The sequence below is a fragment of the Pyrus communis genome, chromosome 7 (genome assembly GCF_963583255.1).
Source record: "Pyrus communis chromosome 7, drPyrComm1.1, whole genome shotgun sequence".
Lineage (NCBI taxonomy): Eukaryota > Viridiplantae > Streptophyta > Magnoliopsida > Rosales > Rosaceae > Pyrus > Pyrus communis.
Genome location: NC_084809.1, coordinates 6,862,050 through 6,881,024, shown reverse-complemented (window position 1 = coordinate 6,881,024; position 18,975 = coordinate 6,862,050). Strand labels below are relative to the sequence as shown.

General features: G+C 36.3%; 3 protein-coding genes across 5 annotated transcripts; 2 read left to right on the top strand and 1 right to left on the bottom strand.

Moving 5' to 3' along the window:
- Positions 1 to 1,544: 1,544 nt before the first annotated feature.
- LOC137738755 (glucan endo-1,3-beta-glucosidase 1) lies at positions 1,545 to 6,225 on the top strand. The gene is made up of 3 exons (XM_068478230.1): positions 1,545 to 1,636; positions 1,794 to 2,048; positions 5,936 to 6,225. The coding sequence occupies exons 1-3, from the start codon at positions 1,570 to 1,572 to the stop codon at positions 5,968 to 5,970; spliced, it is 357 nt and encodes a 118-aa protein (XP_068334331.1). The 5' UTR covers positions 1,545 to 1,569; the 3' UTR covers positions 5,971 to 6,225.
- Positions 6,226 to 11,178: 4,953 nt separating this feature from the next.
- LOC137740799 (scarecrow-like transcription factor PAT1) lies at positions 11,179 to 14,812 on the top strand. Of its 3 annotated transcripts, XM_068480598.1 has the most exons (3): positions 11,199 to 11,279; positions 12,429 to 12,603; positions 12,717 to 14,812. In XM_068480598.1, exon 3 carries the CDS (start codon positions 12,831 to 12,833, stop codon positions 14,490 to 14,492), a length of 1,662 nt encoding a protein of 553 aa, XP_068336699.1. In that variant the 5' UTR covers positions 11,199 to 11,279; positions 12,429 to 12,603; positions 12,717 to 12,830; the 3' UTR covers positions 14,493 to 14,812. The 3 variants fall into 3 exon arrangements, with proteins under 3 accessions (XP_068336701.1, XP_068336699.1, XP_068336700.1); XM_068480600.1 differs by lacking the exon at positions 12,429 to 12,603 and having other exon boundaries at positions 11,179 to 11,279; XM_068480599.1 differs by lacking the exon at positions 11,199 to 11,279 and having other exon boundaries at positions 12,019 to 12,603.
- Positions 14,813 to 15,261: 449 nt separating this feature from the next.
- LOC137739716 (WRKY transcription factor 1-like) lies at positions 15,262 to 18,813 on the bottom strand. The gene is made up of 5 exons (XM_068479396.1): positions 18,585 to 18,813; positions 17,045 to 17,794; positions 16,808 to 16,958; positions 16,558 to 16,716; positions 15,262 to 16,140 (listed from the first exon to the last, which is right to left on the bottom strand). The coding sequence occupies exons 2-5, from the start codon at positions 17,640 to 17,642 to the stop codon at positions 15,594 to 15,596; spliced, it is 1,455 nt and encodes a 484-aa protein (XP_068335497.1). The 5' UTR covers positions 17,643 to 17,794; positions 18,585 to 18,813; the 3' UTR covers positions 15,262 to 15,593.
- Between the last annotated feature and the right edge of the window lie 162 nt (positions 18,814 to 18,975).

Here is an 18,975-nt window from a genome sequence, read left to right as displayed (position 1 = left end):
TACGGAGAAAGTATATAAAAGAAACGAGGGAATAAGACAGGCGGTAAAAGAATAAAGAATGCATGAATGAAAACAAAATCTCGAAAGAGAAATTTGGATTAGTTTTGGTTTTCGTTTTGTGTACCCTTCACTGTACATTTTTTTTCTCATCTCTTCTAACGTCCTTCCTCCAATCTGTCGTTAAATCGATAACAAGCAATATTCTAAACTTGTATAATTTAGAATTTTCGAATAGGAAGACTTGAACTCGAGAGAAGGGGATTTGAACTTAGATACAAGCGGTGAACACCGTTGTCTTGACCAATTGATTGCCTCATAACTAGCAAGAACTTATTTAACAATTCGAATAAGCTAAATTAAAGTGGACAAAAACCGCACAAACAACTAAATTTCCACACAAGGTCAATCAACCACAATATGTATCCGAGCCCAGTATTTGGGGACTACTTGAACTTGATACAACGTAAAACTGAATTCAAAAGAAAGAAAGAACTAAAAAAGAGTTAAATCTCTCGGAGCGTTCGCCGTCGCCATTGCAGTCACTTCTTTATTTTCTCATCACATTTACAGGCCTTACATGGACACCTGCGTCTCAGCATTTTCTTAAAACAACCATAACATTGACACTTGATCTCTCGGGAATCCATTCGTAGTGCGCGAGAGAGATGGAGAGCGAATGCGGTTGCTTGAGCTCAAGTTCACACTGAGCTAAACCGTTTATATCCTAGTAAGCATAGATATTCTAATTGAAATAGGAACCCTAATTGCAAAAGGAAATATAACACAATAAAAAGAAACCATAATCTACTAGCAAAGCTTAAACACGTAGTGGGGGATATATGTTGAATTCTTTACCCACGTAGGTGTTAATTCAAATCACCCTCCTCGTCAATTAGTTTTAAGTTAGATGCTTGCATTCTAATAATCACTCTTTGTAAACTAGAGTAGTTTATAATATTTACCTTGTTTAAAAAGAAATTGTGACTTTGTTTTTTATGTAGAACGATAGAGCGGTAGAGAAGAAATTTTCAAACACAAGGCTTGACATAGTAACATTAAATTCTACATCACATAATCTGTCTGCAACATCTCAACCCTCTTCATGATAGTATAAACACCTTCATGAATGCTAATACAACTGCCTAAGCCACCAAAGCATATTTAGTTACAATTACCAAATCCCCATCCACCCCTAAAACATAGCTTAAGATACATGAGTCTCCAATTAATTACGGATGGAATGGCCAAAAAACCAAAATACCAAAAATCTTGTCGAATAAACCCCATTACACTGCATTAGTTTTTATATTGCACCTGAAATCAAATTTCTTTCTCCATAACACGGTAATGTGCCCATCTCTTGCATCTGCTTAAATTATTAAAAGAGATCCTTTAAACACTAATTTACAAAGTTTTACACTAATACATAATATATATATATATATATATATATATATATATATATATATGGAGGTGGCTCTTGGCCACTGAGACTTTCATTCGGATAGGTCATCCCTAGTAAAAACAAACCTCTCTCTCTCTCTCTCTCTCTCTCTCTCTCTCTGTGAAATGTCGAATTTTCTGATAAAGGTGATAATTTCTCTGCTCGTTCTCTCAGCTGCTCCTCTCAAATCAGGTAACCTAATCACACAGCTTTTTGAGTTTCGCGTCCATGCATGATGCATATAAGTTCAGTCTCCATGTATCGAACCCTAAAAAAAAACTTTAGTGTGATTTATTTTCTACTAGCATTGTCACTTAATGCGTGTGTGCGCGCACACTACATTTTTCAGTTGCGGAGTTTGAGCAATGGTGCATCGCCGACGAGCAGACGCCGGACAGCGAGTTGCAGGCAGCAATGGATTGGGCTTGTGGGGGAGGAGGAGGTGCAGATTGTAGCAAGATTCAGGTGAACCAAGCTTGCTATTTCCCAAACACTGTGAAAGACCATGCTTCCTATGCATTCAACAGCTACTTCCAAAGATTCAAACACAAAGGTGGATCTTGCTACTTCAAGGGTGCTGCTTTAATTACAGAACTTGATCCAAGTAAGTCCTTCATTATCTTTTTTCTTTCTGTTTTTAGCATAAAACCAAAAAGAGTGAAGAAAGGAGCATGTGACATGTCCATACAAATGTTGGTGGGTTAGCCATGTGATGTGAGATTTGGATAACGTGGTTAGTTGTTTCTTAACAGAAAAACTTGGTAGGGTACCTCATTGGGTCATTCGTAAGGCTTTCTTTAGAAAAATATAAGATTATGTATTTTGGTCTTATTTGGTGTGAGAGTCTACAAGATGTCTTTGTCATGCAGCATTACCGAATATCTTATCGTTTCTTATAATTTTAGACACAATGATGGAAATTTTGAAGGAAGTTATTATGTGAAATAACTGAATGTAGTAACCCTCGTTCCGCTGAGGTTCTAAAAAAACTTAAATGTAGTAAATTTAAAATGATTATATATGTTCATAATGATTTCAATATACTAATTCCTCTTCGTTTTCTTGCTGTCAAAATCTTGGCATTAAATAGTCTAAATAAATAATTACCTAGATTTTGAATCACCAAATAAGTTCTTAAAAATATATGAAGTAGTTTTTAACATGTGATTTTATCATAAGAATTCAACGTGAAAACAAAAATATCGACTGTGAACTATTTAACGCCCTCCCCCTCCCCCTTTCTAGACCTGGCATTCGTGTCGTGTTTCTCGTGTTCGTGTCGTTTTCGTGTCATACCCGATAGCTTAACGGGTCGTGTCGTGTAATACCCGTTAAAGTAAACGGGTAATATAACCCGACCCGAAATCAACCCGTTAATATTTTCAGGTAATATGACCCGACCCGTTACCCGTTAAGAAAAATATATTTTAAATCAATAAAAATGAAAATGAAAAACATAATTTGACCCAAAAAAATGTAAAACATAATACTAAATCAGTATATGCATACTAAATTTCGGAGTTGACCCCTTAATGAAAGTTGTAAAGCTTTTTATTACGAGTGATTACATTTTTCACACTTCTACAATAATTATTATTAATTTTATTAATTTTTCACTAAAATAAATAACATTGTTCATGAGATTTGGAGGGTTTTAAAAATCTAAACGACCATGTAACCTTGCCAATGGAACTCAAAGCTTACATGTTATTCCTTTTACAAAATCCTCAATTTTCATAGATCATCATGACATAAGATTTTGTGGTATATATCCACTTCTATAAATATTTTAAATTGACGATCAAATTAGTTCATTGTATTCATATAGGATCAAGGAGTGTAGCTGTAAAAAATCATCAAAATCAGAGTTAAAATAACCGTAAAATCGTGATTTTTCTTTTATAACCGTCGAAACATTTTGTCTCGTTACTTGATCTCTGAATGTTTATTTTTTGCAATTTTTGGCGTATGCGATCTCGAAGCATATATAAACAAGTTTGACGGTTGGATCGTTGAAATTAGTTTCGTAGGATGTGTATCCCATCAAAACAATAGATTCACTAACACTTAAGAGTTTATTTATATTTTCATCAAGTATAACATAAGATTTTGTGGTATCCACTAGTGTAAATATTTTAAATTGAAGATCGAATTCATTCATTGTATTCATATAGGGTCAAGGAGTGTAGCTATAAAAAATCATCAAAATCGGAGTTAAAATAACCGTTAAATCGTGATTTTTCATTTATAACCGTCGAAAAGTTTTGTCTCATTACTTGATCTCTGAATGTTTGTTTTTTGCAATTTTTGGCGTATGCGATCTCGAAGCATATATAAATAAGTTTGACGGTTGGATCGTTGAAATTAGTTTTGTAGGATGCGTATCCCATCAAAACGATAAATTCACTAACATTTAAGAGTTTATTTATACTTTCATCAAGTATAAACATAAGATTTTGTGGTATCCGCTAGTGTAAATATTTCAAATTGAAGATCGAATTCATTCATTGTATTCATATAGGGTCAAGAAGTGTAGCTATAAAAAATCATCAAAATCGAAGTTAAAATAACGGTTAAATCGTGATTTTTCGTTCATAACCGTTGAAAAGTTTTGTCTCTTTACTTGATCTCTGAATGTTTGTTTTTTGCAATTTTTGGCGTATGCGATCTCGAAGCATATATAAACAAGTTTGACGGTTGGATCGTTGAAATTAGTTTCGTAAGATGTGTATCCCATCAAAACAATAGATTCACTAACACTTAAGAGTTTATTTATATTTTCATCAAGTATAACATAAGATTTTGTGGTATCCACTAGTGTAAATATTTTAAATTGAAGATCGAATTCATTCATTGTATTCATATAGGGTCAAGGAGTGTAGCTATAAAAAATCATCAAAATCGGAGTTAAAATAACCGTTAAATCGTGATTTTTCATTTATAACCGTCGAACAGTTTTGTCTCATTACTTGAACTCTGAATGTTTGTTTTTTTCAATTTTTGGTGTATGCGATCTTGAAGCATATATAAACAAGTTAGACGGTTGGATCGTTGACATTAGTTTCGTAGGAAGCATATCCCATCAAAACGATAGATTCACTAACATTTGAGAGTTTATTTATATTTTCATCAAGTATAACATAAGATTTTGTGGTATCCACTAGTGTAAATATTTTAAATTGAAGATCGAATTCATTCATTGTATTCATATAGGGTCAAGGAGTGTAGCTGTAAAAAATCATCAAAATCGAAGTTAAAATAACCGTTAAATCGTGATTTTTCGTTTATAACAGTCAAAATTTTTTGTCTCGTTACTTGATGTCTGAATGTTTGTTTTTTGCAATTTTTGGTGTATGCGATATCAAAGCATATATAAACAAGTTTGACGGTTGGATCGTTGAAATTAGTTTTGTAAGATGCGTATCCCATCAAAATGATAAATTCACTAACACTTGAGAGTTTATTTATACTTTTATCAAGTATAACATAAGATTTTGTGGTATCCACCAATGTAAATATTTTAAATTGAAGATCGAATTCATTCATTATATTCATATAGGGTCAAAGAGTATAGCTGTAAAAAATCATCAAAATCAGAGTTAAAACAACCGTTAAATCGTGATTTTTCGTTTATAACCGTTGAAAAGTTTTGTCTCGTTTCTTATTCTTTGAATATTTTTTTTTTGCAAATTTTGGCGTATGCGATCTCGAAGCATATATAAACAAGTTTGACGGTTGGATCATTGAAATTTGTTTCATAGGATGCGTATCCCATCAAAACGATACATTAACTAACACTTAGAGTTTCTTTGGGTTAAATATTAGGCGGGAAATAGATGGATATAGGCTGCAAAATTTCCCAAACATTAGGCGGGAAATGGATGAAACTCTTGAAATATTAGGCGGGAAACTAATTATTATAATTTTTTATGTGTTTGGTACTTTTATATTACTTGATATTTTTATTTTTAATGTGTTTTATGAATTTTTAATCTCAATCTTTGCCTATAATATACTATAAAAATAAATAAATAAATAAAACTTAAAATTTAAAGTTTATATAGAATAATAATTAATAAACAATATATACATATTCATTATATCTATTGCATTTTATAGTAAGTTTTTTTTAGTAGTTTAAAAAATTAAAATCATCAAAATAGCATTTTTCTTATCGTGTCGAAACAGGTTACCCGCGTGTCACTCTCGTGTAAACCTGTTAAGGACCCGTTATTAACGGGTTATTATCGTGTGACCCGATAATGACCCGATTAGTTATCGTGTTGACCCGAAACCCGTTATTTTCGTGTCGTTTACGTGTCGTGTTAACGGGTCGTGTAAGAAATTGCCAGGTCTACCCCTTTCCCTCTATCCGTAACTTTCAAAAAAGGACCATAACTCACATGGGATCTACAGTCACTTGTTTGCTTATGATGTCAATTATTTTTGCCACAATAAAATAATATTTATTTTTTTAATGTTTTCCTGCAGGCCATGCCTCTTGCCACTATGAGTTTATTCCTTGATTGAAGGGAAAATGCAAGATTCCAAATGCCCATGATTACTTTGAAATTGAAGATTGCTGCTATGGAAGCATATGTCCTGCAGAAAATTTACTCAGAAAACATTCCAAAGTGAGGTTATATTCAGCTTTCAATCATATTAAATGTTTTTTTTGTTCTTTCAACAAGTCACAAAAGGGTAACGGTACAATTATTAGTAAACCCATTCATTACGTACTGTATTTTATTTTGTTTGGTTTCCGACGTCGGATTCTTTTATTTTTCAACAGAAACTTCAAAGAATATTTCATATTCTGTAATTTCTCAAATTGAGTAGTCCGCTTGCTTTGAATATATAGGAACCATAGCCATAGGATTTGAGAGAGATCCAGCTAATGGCACCAGACATGGCATTTCCACGATTAAATAATATTTTTCATTCTGATTGTTACCACCTAGTCTCTTGCTCCTATTAAGGGTTGGTTTGGTATTGCTGTGTTTTGAAAAAAAACTGCTTTTGTTGTGCTATGAGAATAAGCTCATTTTTGCTGCTTCACGTTTTTAACTTTTTTTCACCAAAAACTATGAAAATAAACTGTGTTTAAGTGTTTACCAATAACTTTTTTGAGCTCAGCTTACCCACTTTTTATAAAGCATCTCAGTACCAAACCAGTACTAAGCTTAGCCTAAGTTTTTAAGAGGGCCGGCTTATGGAACATGTGTCTTTCTGACCTGATAACTAGTATCACGTCCCCGCCCAACTCTATCAGCGGGCCTTTTTTTTTTTTCGCAATACTTCATGTCAATGGAATTAATTAACTCAATTCCTGGTAAAATTAAATGTGCCAAGACCTCTTATATTTGAATGCAAGATTCAAGGCAGTAGTGCAAGTGCAAGACTCCAGGAGCTCCTTTGTCATCAGAAGTAGAGCTTCTGTGAAATTGGGCTTCTGGGCTCTCAACCTGCAAGGGCTTCGGCTAATATTTGGTCTTGGGTTCCGCCATTGCTTTTGATGGGCTTTGCATATTCCTTTTGTATTTTGAGCCTTTCGGCCAACTTTTTATACAGGAGACAAGAAAGGAAATTAAACACGAAACTTCAAATGCAATAACAAGTACTCTTAATCACTTGAGCTTCCAAATCGACACACAACCAAGTTTCATGTTCATTACTTTTCATGGACACATGTTATATTTAATTACCCTAATCCCATGAGTCCATGACTCACATTAATTAAATAAAGAAAGATCTCAAGAGATATCGAGTATAATAATCCAACAAAGTTCAAAATTTGAGTAAAAATCAAGTTCTTGTGTTAGCAAATCGAAAAGGGTCGATGGAGGGGACCTACATGTGACCTAAAATGAAGAACAAAAATTGGAGTTTGATCTAGTTTTGAGTTTGAAGGGTTGGCAAAGACGGAAAGGGATCCTCTCCGATCCCTTCCATCAAATCCTACCAATCAACAAATCCGGGCTCTTAAAATTTGATTTAACGGCTAAAAATAGGAGATCTTTTTAAAAGTTATAATAACTTTAATCGTTGGATCAAATTTCAAGGGTTTAGATTTGTTTATTGGTAAGATTTGGTGGAAGGGATCCGGAGAGGATTCCTTTCCGGCAAACACAAGGGCAAAGCCTGCAACTTTGGGGGAAGATGAGATGAGGACAAAACTTGAAAAGTGCAAGGCATGCAAAGGCAGAACATGAAACATTTGGTGCTGTCAATCTCCCAAAAGCCGTAACATGGTCGGCGTGATGATAGGGAATAGGAATTTACGTGCAACAAAGTCAAGGTTTCATCATGCCTTTTGCTTCTCTCACTCACTTCCTTCGTAGAAAGTAGGAAACTAACTAGTTATGTTTCTAATAGTTGTTTGCACGCGTAACTCGTTGTTAGATGACAGTCATTGATTGGTTGTAGTACTTATTTATATTAACAGTTGACAGTCAATCATGTACAGGTAGACAAACGATGCAGCTAGCCTAAGTAGTGGTCATACTTAGACTTCCTCGTTATTGGGAGCAAATTGTACGAAGTTCTTTAGGTTAAAACTATGGGAGGTCTTAGGGTACAACTTGGGCACATATAATTTCACCCCTTCTTTCACCTACGTCAGACAAAACATCATTACTTCGGATTCATCACCACGTGAGACAAAACATCATTACTTTGGGTCCATCACTGCATGGGACAAAACATTATTACTTCAAACAAATGTTTACGTTATGGATATTGAATCACATATGCATCTTATGAAAAATGAACTATTATATCATGAAACGCGACTTCAAGATGAAAACGTTTGCGTACACCTTGATATGCGAACATCCTCACTCGAAAGTGATATCCTATATCTATATGTACATGCATCTATCATTGTTTGATTGGTCGATATAATGGATGCAAACGATGAAAGCACAACAATAAAACCACTTGAGAAGATTAGAGATCCTTTTCACTTGAGCAATAAGCTAATACTTATACTTACTTCAAGCAAAATACTAATCATCTCTTTCTCTCTCTCAACAAAATGCCAAATGGAGTAATGGAGAAAGGGCGACTGAAGATAAGAGAGTGGGCCATTAGGTACACTCACTTAGAGGGGACAAAGAAGTAACAGGATTCCTATTTTCCTCAGAAATATTTTTGCACTCTCCAGTAAAGGGACGGTGATATTCAACACTCAATTGATTACAGTTGGATAAATTTAATTTAATTTATTAACGACATAATTTTAAAATTTAAACTAATTTAATGATAATTAGCAGGGTAATGACCGAATGTCACCACGGCTTAAAGATATTGAGCAAAAATGCACTCTTTTTGCATAAGTTCTTTTGCAACTTTGATTCTGCAGATTAACATAATATTAAATCATATTTAGGGATGAGAGTCACTTGCATGATAAACATCGATTGATTCAATGTCTGAAATTCTTTGGGGGTTAATTAAATATTTATATGCTTTTGGAATAAGAATTTGATTGTGATTTCTGCACTCACATCTTCTAACTTTCAAATAAATATTTTGTATTTTATGTATTAGCATGCGCATAAAGTGCTTCACCAAAAATTAGTACTACTGATCATCAAGGGTGGAGAATTGACTGTGGCCACACATGGTGAAATTCCTCACAATTTCTTTGGGGCGAAAATGAGTGGATAAGCATGATTTATCACAAATTATTTATTTTTTGAAAGAAAAAATAAATTCAAGGGTAGAGAATAAATGAATATGTACTTAACGTAAATTAAATATATAGAGTAAATTGCAGTTATAGTTAAAAAATTATTACTCGATTATCGCTTCCCTTTTCTTTTGATATTTCATCCACTTATATTTGTTTATATTGCGGTATATTTACTTTAGGGGGTGAAACATTAAACTGGTGTTAAACTTGTTTACAGAATCAAAGACATCTCACTTACAAATAAAGTAAAAAATAATACCACTAAATTGTAGTACTTAAACGATTTCATCGTTTCCTTGAATTATAAACATATTTGCATCATTTTATATAGTTTCATAGCAATTTGGAGGAGGGGAAATCCCCATCAAAGTTGTTTTGCAATTAAAAGAAGAACAACTTGGATTAGGAAGACAAAGAAAAGCTCAAGTGGAAGTGGAAGGCACTACTTTTTTAACTTTCCTACGTCATCTTAATTTATCACTTTAAAATTAACATAACAAGGCTCTCTGTGTGCTCAACCGTGTGTCACTTTCTCAGATTGACCCACTAAACCCTTTATCCTACCAATTGTACCCCTCCACTCTTCTAGATTAAGTTGAATTTAGCTTGTAAATAATGTTACAAACTAATAGTAATCTTAAGTTAACTGGACACATGCGCTGATTCAGATCGTTGATGCGACGCATAAATGAGTTGATTACGGTTGAGATTATAGTATTAGATCGACTAAGCTACATGTTATAAATGTAGAAGGAATTTGCAAGCGAGGAGAATGAATGTACTTGATTTCGTCGGTGATTGGTAAGATCTGTTTCAAGCAACATAAATATGCGCCATATTGTCAACGACTGAATAATTTTATTATTACGGTCCATTAAGATTCTGATATTCGTTGCTTTGATTGATTATGAAAAAAGGGAATATTGGTCTTATGACTTCATATCTAGCTTAAGAACCTATGATGCCATAGTATCCACATAAGATCTCATTCGTAGTATTTTAAAGCTAATTCATTAAAGTTTGCAGTTTGGCATAATCTTACTTTTTCTTTTATTCTTTCTTTTATGATTTTTTTTTAATTTTTTTTATACAAACGATAATTTCCTATAAACCAAATTAAATCATAGGAAGTAGAAGTTGAACTTAGTTGTATAAAGAAAGCACATTCGCTTTAAATAATATAATTGTGTTCTCGTTTTTATGGTGTTAGAACATCCTCAATAGAGGCTTTATTCTCTATGAGGCTACATTTCAAGCCTTAATGATAAATTTCATCCCCAATAAGCCGAAAAATGGAGTTAAATCCATCATTGGGGCTAACAACTTCTTTTATTGGGTAGCATAAAATTGGGTTACATCTAGCCCCCCAAAAAAAAAAACAATGGGTCCCATAAAAAAGTAGCAACCCATATGACCAAAATTCTATCACTATTTCTCTACTTGCCACTATACTTATACTCTCCTATATTATCTTTTAAATTCTTTTTCCTTGCATATATTTCTCGTAATTTGGCTAATTAATGATTGTTTTAAATTTCATAATAATTAAAATTTCAATTTGGTTTAAGGTTCATGGGCACTGGTGGGTGAAATTTTCAAATAATTTTTTTTGCAAAATTGTATGATACTAATTTACCAATTGATGCTAGGTAAATTGTGTGTTGTACGTGAAAATCAAATTATTTCTGGGAACGAAGTGAGAGTTTGTATCTTTCAACAGACGAGATTGAAATAATAGAATCTAATCCAACAAACGGTTCATATGTGATGAAATCTAATTTTAACACAATTTGAACTTATGAAAATATAACTTTGTCACATATAAAACCCGAAAAAAATAACCCCTCATGGACATGAAGCATATGGTGGTTGCGTGGAAGGTTTTTTCTGTTATTTCAACTGAACCAAATTTGCACTTGTACAACTTTGCAAACAAATCCCACTGGTAGTAATGTTATTTCACACTATTTAAAGGGCTTTTTCTAACTCAGAATTTTTATATTCCACAGGTGGGTTCTATTCTCTTCTCTCTCTCTCTCTCTCTCTCTCTCTCTCTCACACACAGTCACGCCCAGAGTCAGTGAAAGACTGGTATGTGGTGGAATTCGAAGCTTCAAATTCCTTCAAAGTTCAAACAAGGTACAACCAAAGACTTGATATTTTCAAATCAGAAGTCATCATTTACTGGTTTTTGCATTCAAATCCTTTGTTTTGCATTGGTATTACTGGTTGTGTTACAAACCAGTCCTTTCCTTTTTCTTGGGAAAATTTTGAGCTATGAGTTGTGTTTTCATGGATGATTTTCCATTACTGAAACTGGGTTGCTGATGTTTCTTCAAGGTATATCATATACGAACTTTGCTTTCCTTTTGGTGGGTTTTATGGCGCTCTGTTTTCAAATTCTTTGTTTTTTTCCCTTTTCTGGAAAGACTGGAGCTTCAATTTTGAAGTTGTTTTTGTTTCAGATTTGGTGGCGACCCTTTTGTTTATGAACTAGAGTTTGAATGTTTATGAAAAGATTAAATCTTTATCATTGTCTTGGAACAAATGGGGTTTCTCAAAAAACCAAAATTTGGGTGTTTTTCCGAGTGGTTGGGATGATGATTTGGTGGATGGAATGGTCAGTGTTTTCCTGTGATTCATTTTGTTGGAGAGTTTCATACTTTGTTTGGCTGTCGAAATGGAAAAAATGTGGCAGCAGAGTGGTTAAAGGGTTAGAGGAGAGAGTTGCAGAGAATGTCTAAGAACACCAGATGATACTAGTTTAGTATTCCGTTCTCTAGTTTTCTGTAATCTTGTTAATTAGAAGTTTACCGTTGAGATTTGAGATCATTTCGTTACATAGTTTACTTGGAAATCAGACTAATATTGCACCGGTAATTGTATGATCATTGTCAATTTATGTTTTTCGAAACGTTTGAATCTCTTTTAATTGCATAATCATTTTGATGGATTGGCGCTCTACTGGTTTTCACGCTTCACGTTCGTTATTTTAGGTTCTTTTCGTATCTTTTCTCTGTTTATCTAGGTTTTTTCGCTTGGATAGTGTCTTTCTTCGCTTCACAGATGCTTATCTGGTCGTGTTCGTCTGGTCTCTATTTGCGGTTGCATTCTTGCTACACTTGATTATTGGTGAATAAACTTTGGATTGGCAACACCAATGAATTAGAACGACAAGTTCTGAGATCTTTAAGTTTGATGTTGAAATTGTGAAATTGTTCTCAAAAGATTTTCCTGTATTTTGCTAATGCAAGTTTCTTTAGTTGTTCTCTAACTAAAAATTGTTAGTGAACTATTAGGCTATCATGCGCTAGCGCTACTAGATGAACTGGCAAAGCAAATTTTAAAGGCTGCTCCGTCTTTTCCATTTACGAGAACTTCACTTCAGCCTATCCTTACTCCGAATTCCACAATGACTAAATCCCATCATTGTTCCTCATGCTTTTCACTTGTTATCTTTACGGTATTGCACAGATCTCTCATTATTTTGTTCTGCAGATTATGCTGGTTCTGTATTATGTTGTGTCCTCTTTGTTCCGTATACCTTTGTAACCAAGGTCTCTTATTGTAATACAGATAATGCTTCTGGCAAGCGAATTTGAAGCTTCCTATACAACTCTAACGAAGCTTGGATAACACAAATAGAAAGATAGTTTTCGGCAACAGAGTCAACAATTAGACTACTCTTCAATGCAAGCATCAAAGGAGCAGAGAATTTCAGGGATGTCAAACCGGTTATATTATCAGCCAGTCCAAGAAGTAGAAGCCTACTGCTTGCCTCGTTTCCAAACTTTGGACCCCCGGCTACATTACAATGAGAGCAGCCAAAGTACCCACCTCCCATTGCAGAGTTTCCATGAACACTACTGCACTTTGGAGTCTTCCTGGTCTAATGGTAGCTATAACGTTTATAACACCCCATCAAATGTCAGTTTCTCACCTAGTGGAAGCCCGATGTCGCAGCAAGATTCTCATTCATATCCGTCTGATCAGTACCATTCCCCTGACCAGACCTACAGCTCTTCGATAAGTGGATCCTGCATAACCGATGATGCAACTGACTTCAAGTACAAACTGAAACAATTAGAAACTGTAATGCTGGGTCCTGATTCTAATATTCTTGATAACTATTGCATTACTTTCCCGAACGGGGCGAGCAATTCCCTGCCAGACGAGGACAGCTGGGGACAGATTATGGAATCAATCTCTAAAAAGGATTTGAAGCAAGTCCTCATCTTCTGCGCAAAAGCAGTAGCAGATAATGATCTGTTAATGGCACAGTGGATGATGGATGAGTTACGCCAGATGGTTTCAGTTTCGGGTGAACCAATTCAGAGGTTGGGTGCATACTTGCTGGAAGGACTAGTTGCGCGGAAGGCGTCTTCGGGGAGTAACATCTACAAAGCACTGAGATGCAAAGAACCAGCAAGTTGCGAACTCCTCTCTTACATGCATATTCTCTATGAGGTTTGCCCTTACTTCAAATTCGGGTACATGTCTGCAAATGGAGCCATTGCAGAAGCCATTAAGGATGAGGACAGTGTTCACATCATTGATTTCCAAATCGGTCAGGGGAGTCAGTGGGTCACTCTAATCCAAGCTTTTGCATCCAGGCCTGGTGGACCACCCCACATCCGTATAACAGGTATTGATGATTCCATGTCAGCTTATGCCCGTGGAGGAGGACCAAACATTGTGGGAAAGAGGTTGTCTAAGCTTGCAGAGTTGTTCAAGGTTCCATTCGAGTTCCACGCCGCTTCCATGTCTGGTTCTGACGTACAGCTGGAGCATCTTTGTGTTCGACCTGGGGAGGCTTTGGCTATCAACTTTGCCTTCATGCTGCACCACATGCCCGATGAGAGCGTCAGCACTCAGAATCACCGGGATAGGCTGTTGAGGTTGGTTAAGAGCTTGTCTCCGAAAGTGGTGACCCTCGTTGAGCAAGAATCTAACACAAACACTGCTGCATTCTATCCACGCTTTGTAGAAACACTAAATTACTACACAGCTATGTTTGAGTCAATTGATGTGACTCTTCCGAGAGATCACAAGGAGCGGATCAATGTGGAGCAACACTGCTTGGCTAGGGAGGTTGTTAACGTAATAGCATGCGAGGGCGTTGAGAGGGTGGAAAGACACGAGCTTCTTGGGAAGTGGAGGTTGCGGTTTGCAATGGCTGGATTTACACCGTACCCTTTAAGCTCCTTGGTAAATGCCACCATCAAGACGCTGCTGGACAACTACTCGGACAAATATCGGCTTGAAGAGCGAGACGGGGCACTCTATCTTGGCTGGAAGGACAGAGACTTGGTTGCTTCTTGTGCATGGAGGTGCAAACACAGCACGAATTGATGCTTTTTTTTTTTTGGTCGGAATGGAGGCGAGGCAAAGCTTGGAGAATAGAACATGTTTTTTCATGTGTTCTTTTGCACTTGTAAGCTCCCAACTGCTTATAAAAAAGGGTGGCATCAGCTGTGTAAACTTGATAAAATCGAAGTTATCTGTTTGAGAGAGAGAGAGAGAGAGAGAGAGAGAGAGAGGGAGGGAGAGAGAACTTTGATTTCAGAAGGCATTGGTTTGTACATGGTTGTCTGAGTAATTGGCACAAATGCTTTGCCTTTTTTCTTCCTACCTTTTTCTTGAGGAAGTTTAAATCCAATACAATCAAATAAAGAGAATTGAAAGAAAGTGGTTGTTTGGGAGATTTGTTTTCCTTATTCAAACAACAGTTACTTGGGTTTGAAGGTAGAGGAATTTTAGTTTGAGTGAAGTTCCACTTTGGCCTCTGTAGATTTACTCATCGCGGATTAAACTCCAATATTTTTCTTTCAGTACAAGTGTCGCAGACTGAACACCAATATTATTTTCCCCTTTTAGTACAAGTGACATTCTATGCAAAGGGAGAGGGAGGGTCTGAATCCAGGATGCACTGGGTTAAAAGAGAAAAGCCCTATCCGCAGAGCAATCAACTACGTGCATTCCAATGGCAACTCGTGTGCTAATTCCGTTAAAGTGGCGTTCTTGAGCTATTATTCTTGAATTGCAACCATTAGTAAACTATAACGTTTAAATCGCAACAACTGTGACTACGAGACCAAACCTATTCAAGTAAACTAAACGATTAGGGTTCATGAATAACATCAGCACAACCAACCTTTTCATATATCAAGTACTAACATGACATGAGAGTCGTCCTTCCTTAGTCTAATCCCTACATTTTTGAGGTCATTCAATCTATATAAAATAATTTACACAACTTTTGTTAACCTTCCAATCCGCTATCGGACATTATTGGCATTCCGCCAAATCCTACCCTCCAATCCCGACCCAGAGCATCCTCTCCGGAGACAAAAACAAGAGGAGAATGAATAAGATGAACCCTAGCACCAGGCATGCCCTGATGCATTAATACATTATTTAGGGTGTCGATGAATCTAGATCCAGCATTGCAGGTTAACTGTCAACGGGTTCTGCTTTCGGCTTTTCTTGCTCCGGTGGATTACTTTCTGGACGCAGATTGTCGCAAACCACCATATCAACGCCTTCTGACTTAATTCCCATCTCAGTAGTTTTCATTTTATTTGCTCTACAAACAATCATGTAAGGGGGGTCGCTTTCTGTTGTCGTACATGCTTCGGCAACCGATTGATCATGTAGTGTTCCTTCGGGGCCTAGATCAGAATCAACGACCATATCTGAGCCAGCAACATCACTTGGTTTAATTTTTGACTCATCATTCCGTTGCTCGCTTGGTTTAACTTCATGTTCTGGGCTAGTATCGCGGCAGACAGCATTCCCTTCGGGTATAGTGCCAGACTCACAAATGCGGGCTGTCGTAAACACGTTCGATGCTGCTGTATTATGGGTCACAGTCCTTGTCGGGGGCATATCATGATCATGTTGCCCCTCATATGTGGCTATAACCACTTTTGAATCATGAGACGCCCTCTCTACATGTTTCTTAACAGGGCATCCAGGATTTGAGCATCTGTAGTAACTCCTACATAATGCAAGTGCAGACGCAGAGGAGAGTCAGCAAAAATATACCATAGAAACTACGACAAATAAAAGAATGCCAAATAGATTAACTGAGAACTTCGAAACACAAACCGATTCTATTTCATATCATTCTAGACTAACACCAAACAAGACTGAACTAAATAAAACAAGAAGCAGGACACGTTTGAACAGAGCTCACAGATACTGACTATTGTCTAAGAAGTAATAATATCTAATTCTTCCAGTTTATCCCAGAAGCAAGATAAAAGACTAGAGAAGCATACGTAAGTTACATGAAGGAAGGAAAAGAATGTCATATGTGATCTACACATTTACAAATGAGTAGAGTGGCAATTTAGGTGCACGCCTGACGCCTCGTATAAAGCGTCAATACATGGAAGCATTAAACTGATTATACCTTGGATTTGGATTGCCTTTTACTAATTTCTGCCCGTATTTGCGCCATCTGTACCCATCACTCACTATATCAACCTCACTCATAGTCTGAACAACCATGCGTGGTTCAACAGATGGCTTATCCACCCGTAATGAGTTGCCATTATGTTTTGCCTTCTTCCTGATATTTATTTTCCAATATCAGTTAAACAAAGGTAAGTATAATATACCAGTGCACAGGAAAATTCAAAATAGCTATTGCAAGAACATACTGTCTTTTAGGGTCAGGATCGCCATCTCTTGGTCTATTTGACTGAGAGAGCACACCCTGCATGGCTTCAGTAACTGCAACGCTTGAAAGCTGTGGAGGATCCACTGGCTCAATCTGGTTAGATGTGTGCCCATGCGCACTTGACGATTTGTCTTCAAATACAAGGTCATCAAATAAATTAAACAAGATTTGGCATTGTAAGAACCATATCTAGATAACAACTAAGTTTCATTCTCACCTTCAACATCAGTTAACAAAAGCACTTTTGGTCTTTCATCCTCAACAATGGACACAACAAAACTAACAGCTACTGGGACACTTCGGAGTTTAGGATGTTCATGCTCACCAAAGTATACAGTATCTGTTATCTGGCCACTATGTGCACGTTCCACTTGCTTCTTCACTTCACATTTTGGATACGTACATCTGTAGTAACTTCTTACATATGATTTTCCCTTAACAAATTTCTGGCCGTATTTTCTCCAGTGATAACCATCGTCTAACACTCTCTTAAGTGTAGTAGATGGAGTGGTTCCTTCTTGAGCAGATCGCAAGGCAAGTGCAGCAGTTTCAGGAGTTTGTGGGGTTTTCTCAGATGTTAAAGAGGAAGCACTTCCTTCTTGATTTGGTTGTGATGCAGTAACAACTCCATCAGGCACCTGTGACGCTTTCTCAGGTGTTAGAAATTGAGCAGTCCCTTTATGATCTGATTGCAACAGACAGATCCCCTTATTAGGAGCTTGATGTGGCGCATGAATTTCACTATCAGAACTCTCTTTCTTCTGTACTATATCAGAAGCAACTTTATCTGTCCCATCTTCCCCTAAAGGAATCATGTGAAATTGATTCTGGTATCACAGCCTGCAACTCAGCTCAGGATGCCACCATCACAGTTTACCTCCGTCTCAAAAAAAACTCCAATACAGCAGGTTGTTCAACTCTGATCGTTTAAAGCACGGACAAGAATGTTACGGTCAGGACTTGCTAGCTGCAGAATAGATCAGAGCAGTCATAAGGAAATGTCCCGAGTCCCAATTTAGTTAAACGAAGATCACAAACACCCTAATTGTCTGGTTTTCATAAGAAATGAAACGACACGAAACTCCATAATTATCATTGTGAATGGATGTGCGTGTATATCCATATTATGTGTGTGCGGGCGTGTGTATATACATGCATATATATATATATATATGTATATATTGTTTTGATTTGGTTAAGCATATTAAGTAGGTGAAGCGGCTCTGCTACTTATATTTCAAAATTTGTTACTGTTTTCGAAAAGAAAATAAAAAATTTTAATACAGAAAGAGTCTTGATACACATAAATAAAATTCCAAATCTTTTTGTCTATATATTACTCAGAAGAACAAAAATTACCACCCATTACCCAGAAATATAAATTTTAGCTTGAAAAAACAAGGGTTCATAACTTTAAACAAATTAACCATTGAGTCAAATGATTAGCTCAGTTCAGTGAGGTTCCACGAAAATTAAACTAAAGCAAACAGAAAATTTGGACTCAATTACGCAATTTTCTCACACTTTCTCAGCAACCAAACAGAGGATGTAGTAATTAAAAGCTAGAACTACAACAAATAATTTAAAATACACCAAAAAAAACAAAATTCAAGGCACATGAGTTGATGTCAATTATATTAAAAAAATAATAAACAGTATAATTAAAAAAATTAAAAAAATAATCTCAAAACCATCAATTTTTTAGCTCAAACAACAAACCCTATGCAGTACAGTACGAAAAGAGAAAAAGTACAAACCCTATAAATTTCGGGATCAGGTGGCCCAATTCCGCGCGAAGCCGGCGGATTGAGATTGATTCAGAGCCGTAGATCACGCCGGCGGTGGTGATTGAGCTGGCGGGAGACAGGGAGGAGCTGGGTGGCAGTGAGAGAGACGAGTCGAAGCTCTCTGAGTCTTTTGCCAAAAGTCTAATCCGATGTGGGGAGAGAAAGACGGGGAGGAGAGATTTTTCTTGCCCGCGATGAGGTGCACGGAAGAATCTTTGTTCCTCTGGCTGTCCTGCGGTTTGATTGGTTATAACGTACGAATCTTTAATATGTGGGCCATGGTTGTTTTCTTGGAGTTTGGACCGTGATAACGTCTTTCCCGCTTGCAATGAGGCCGTGGCGCCGGGTCCGTTTTAATTTA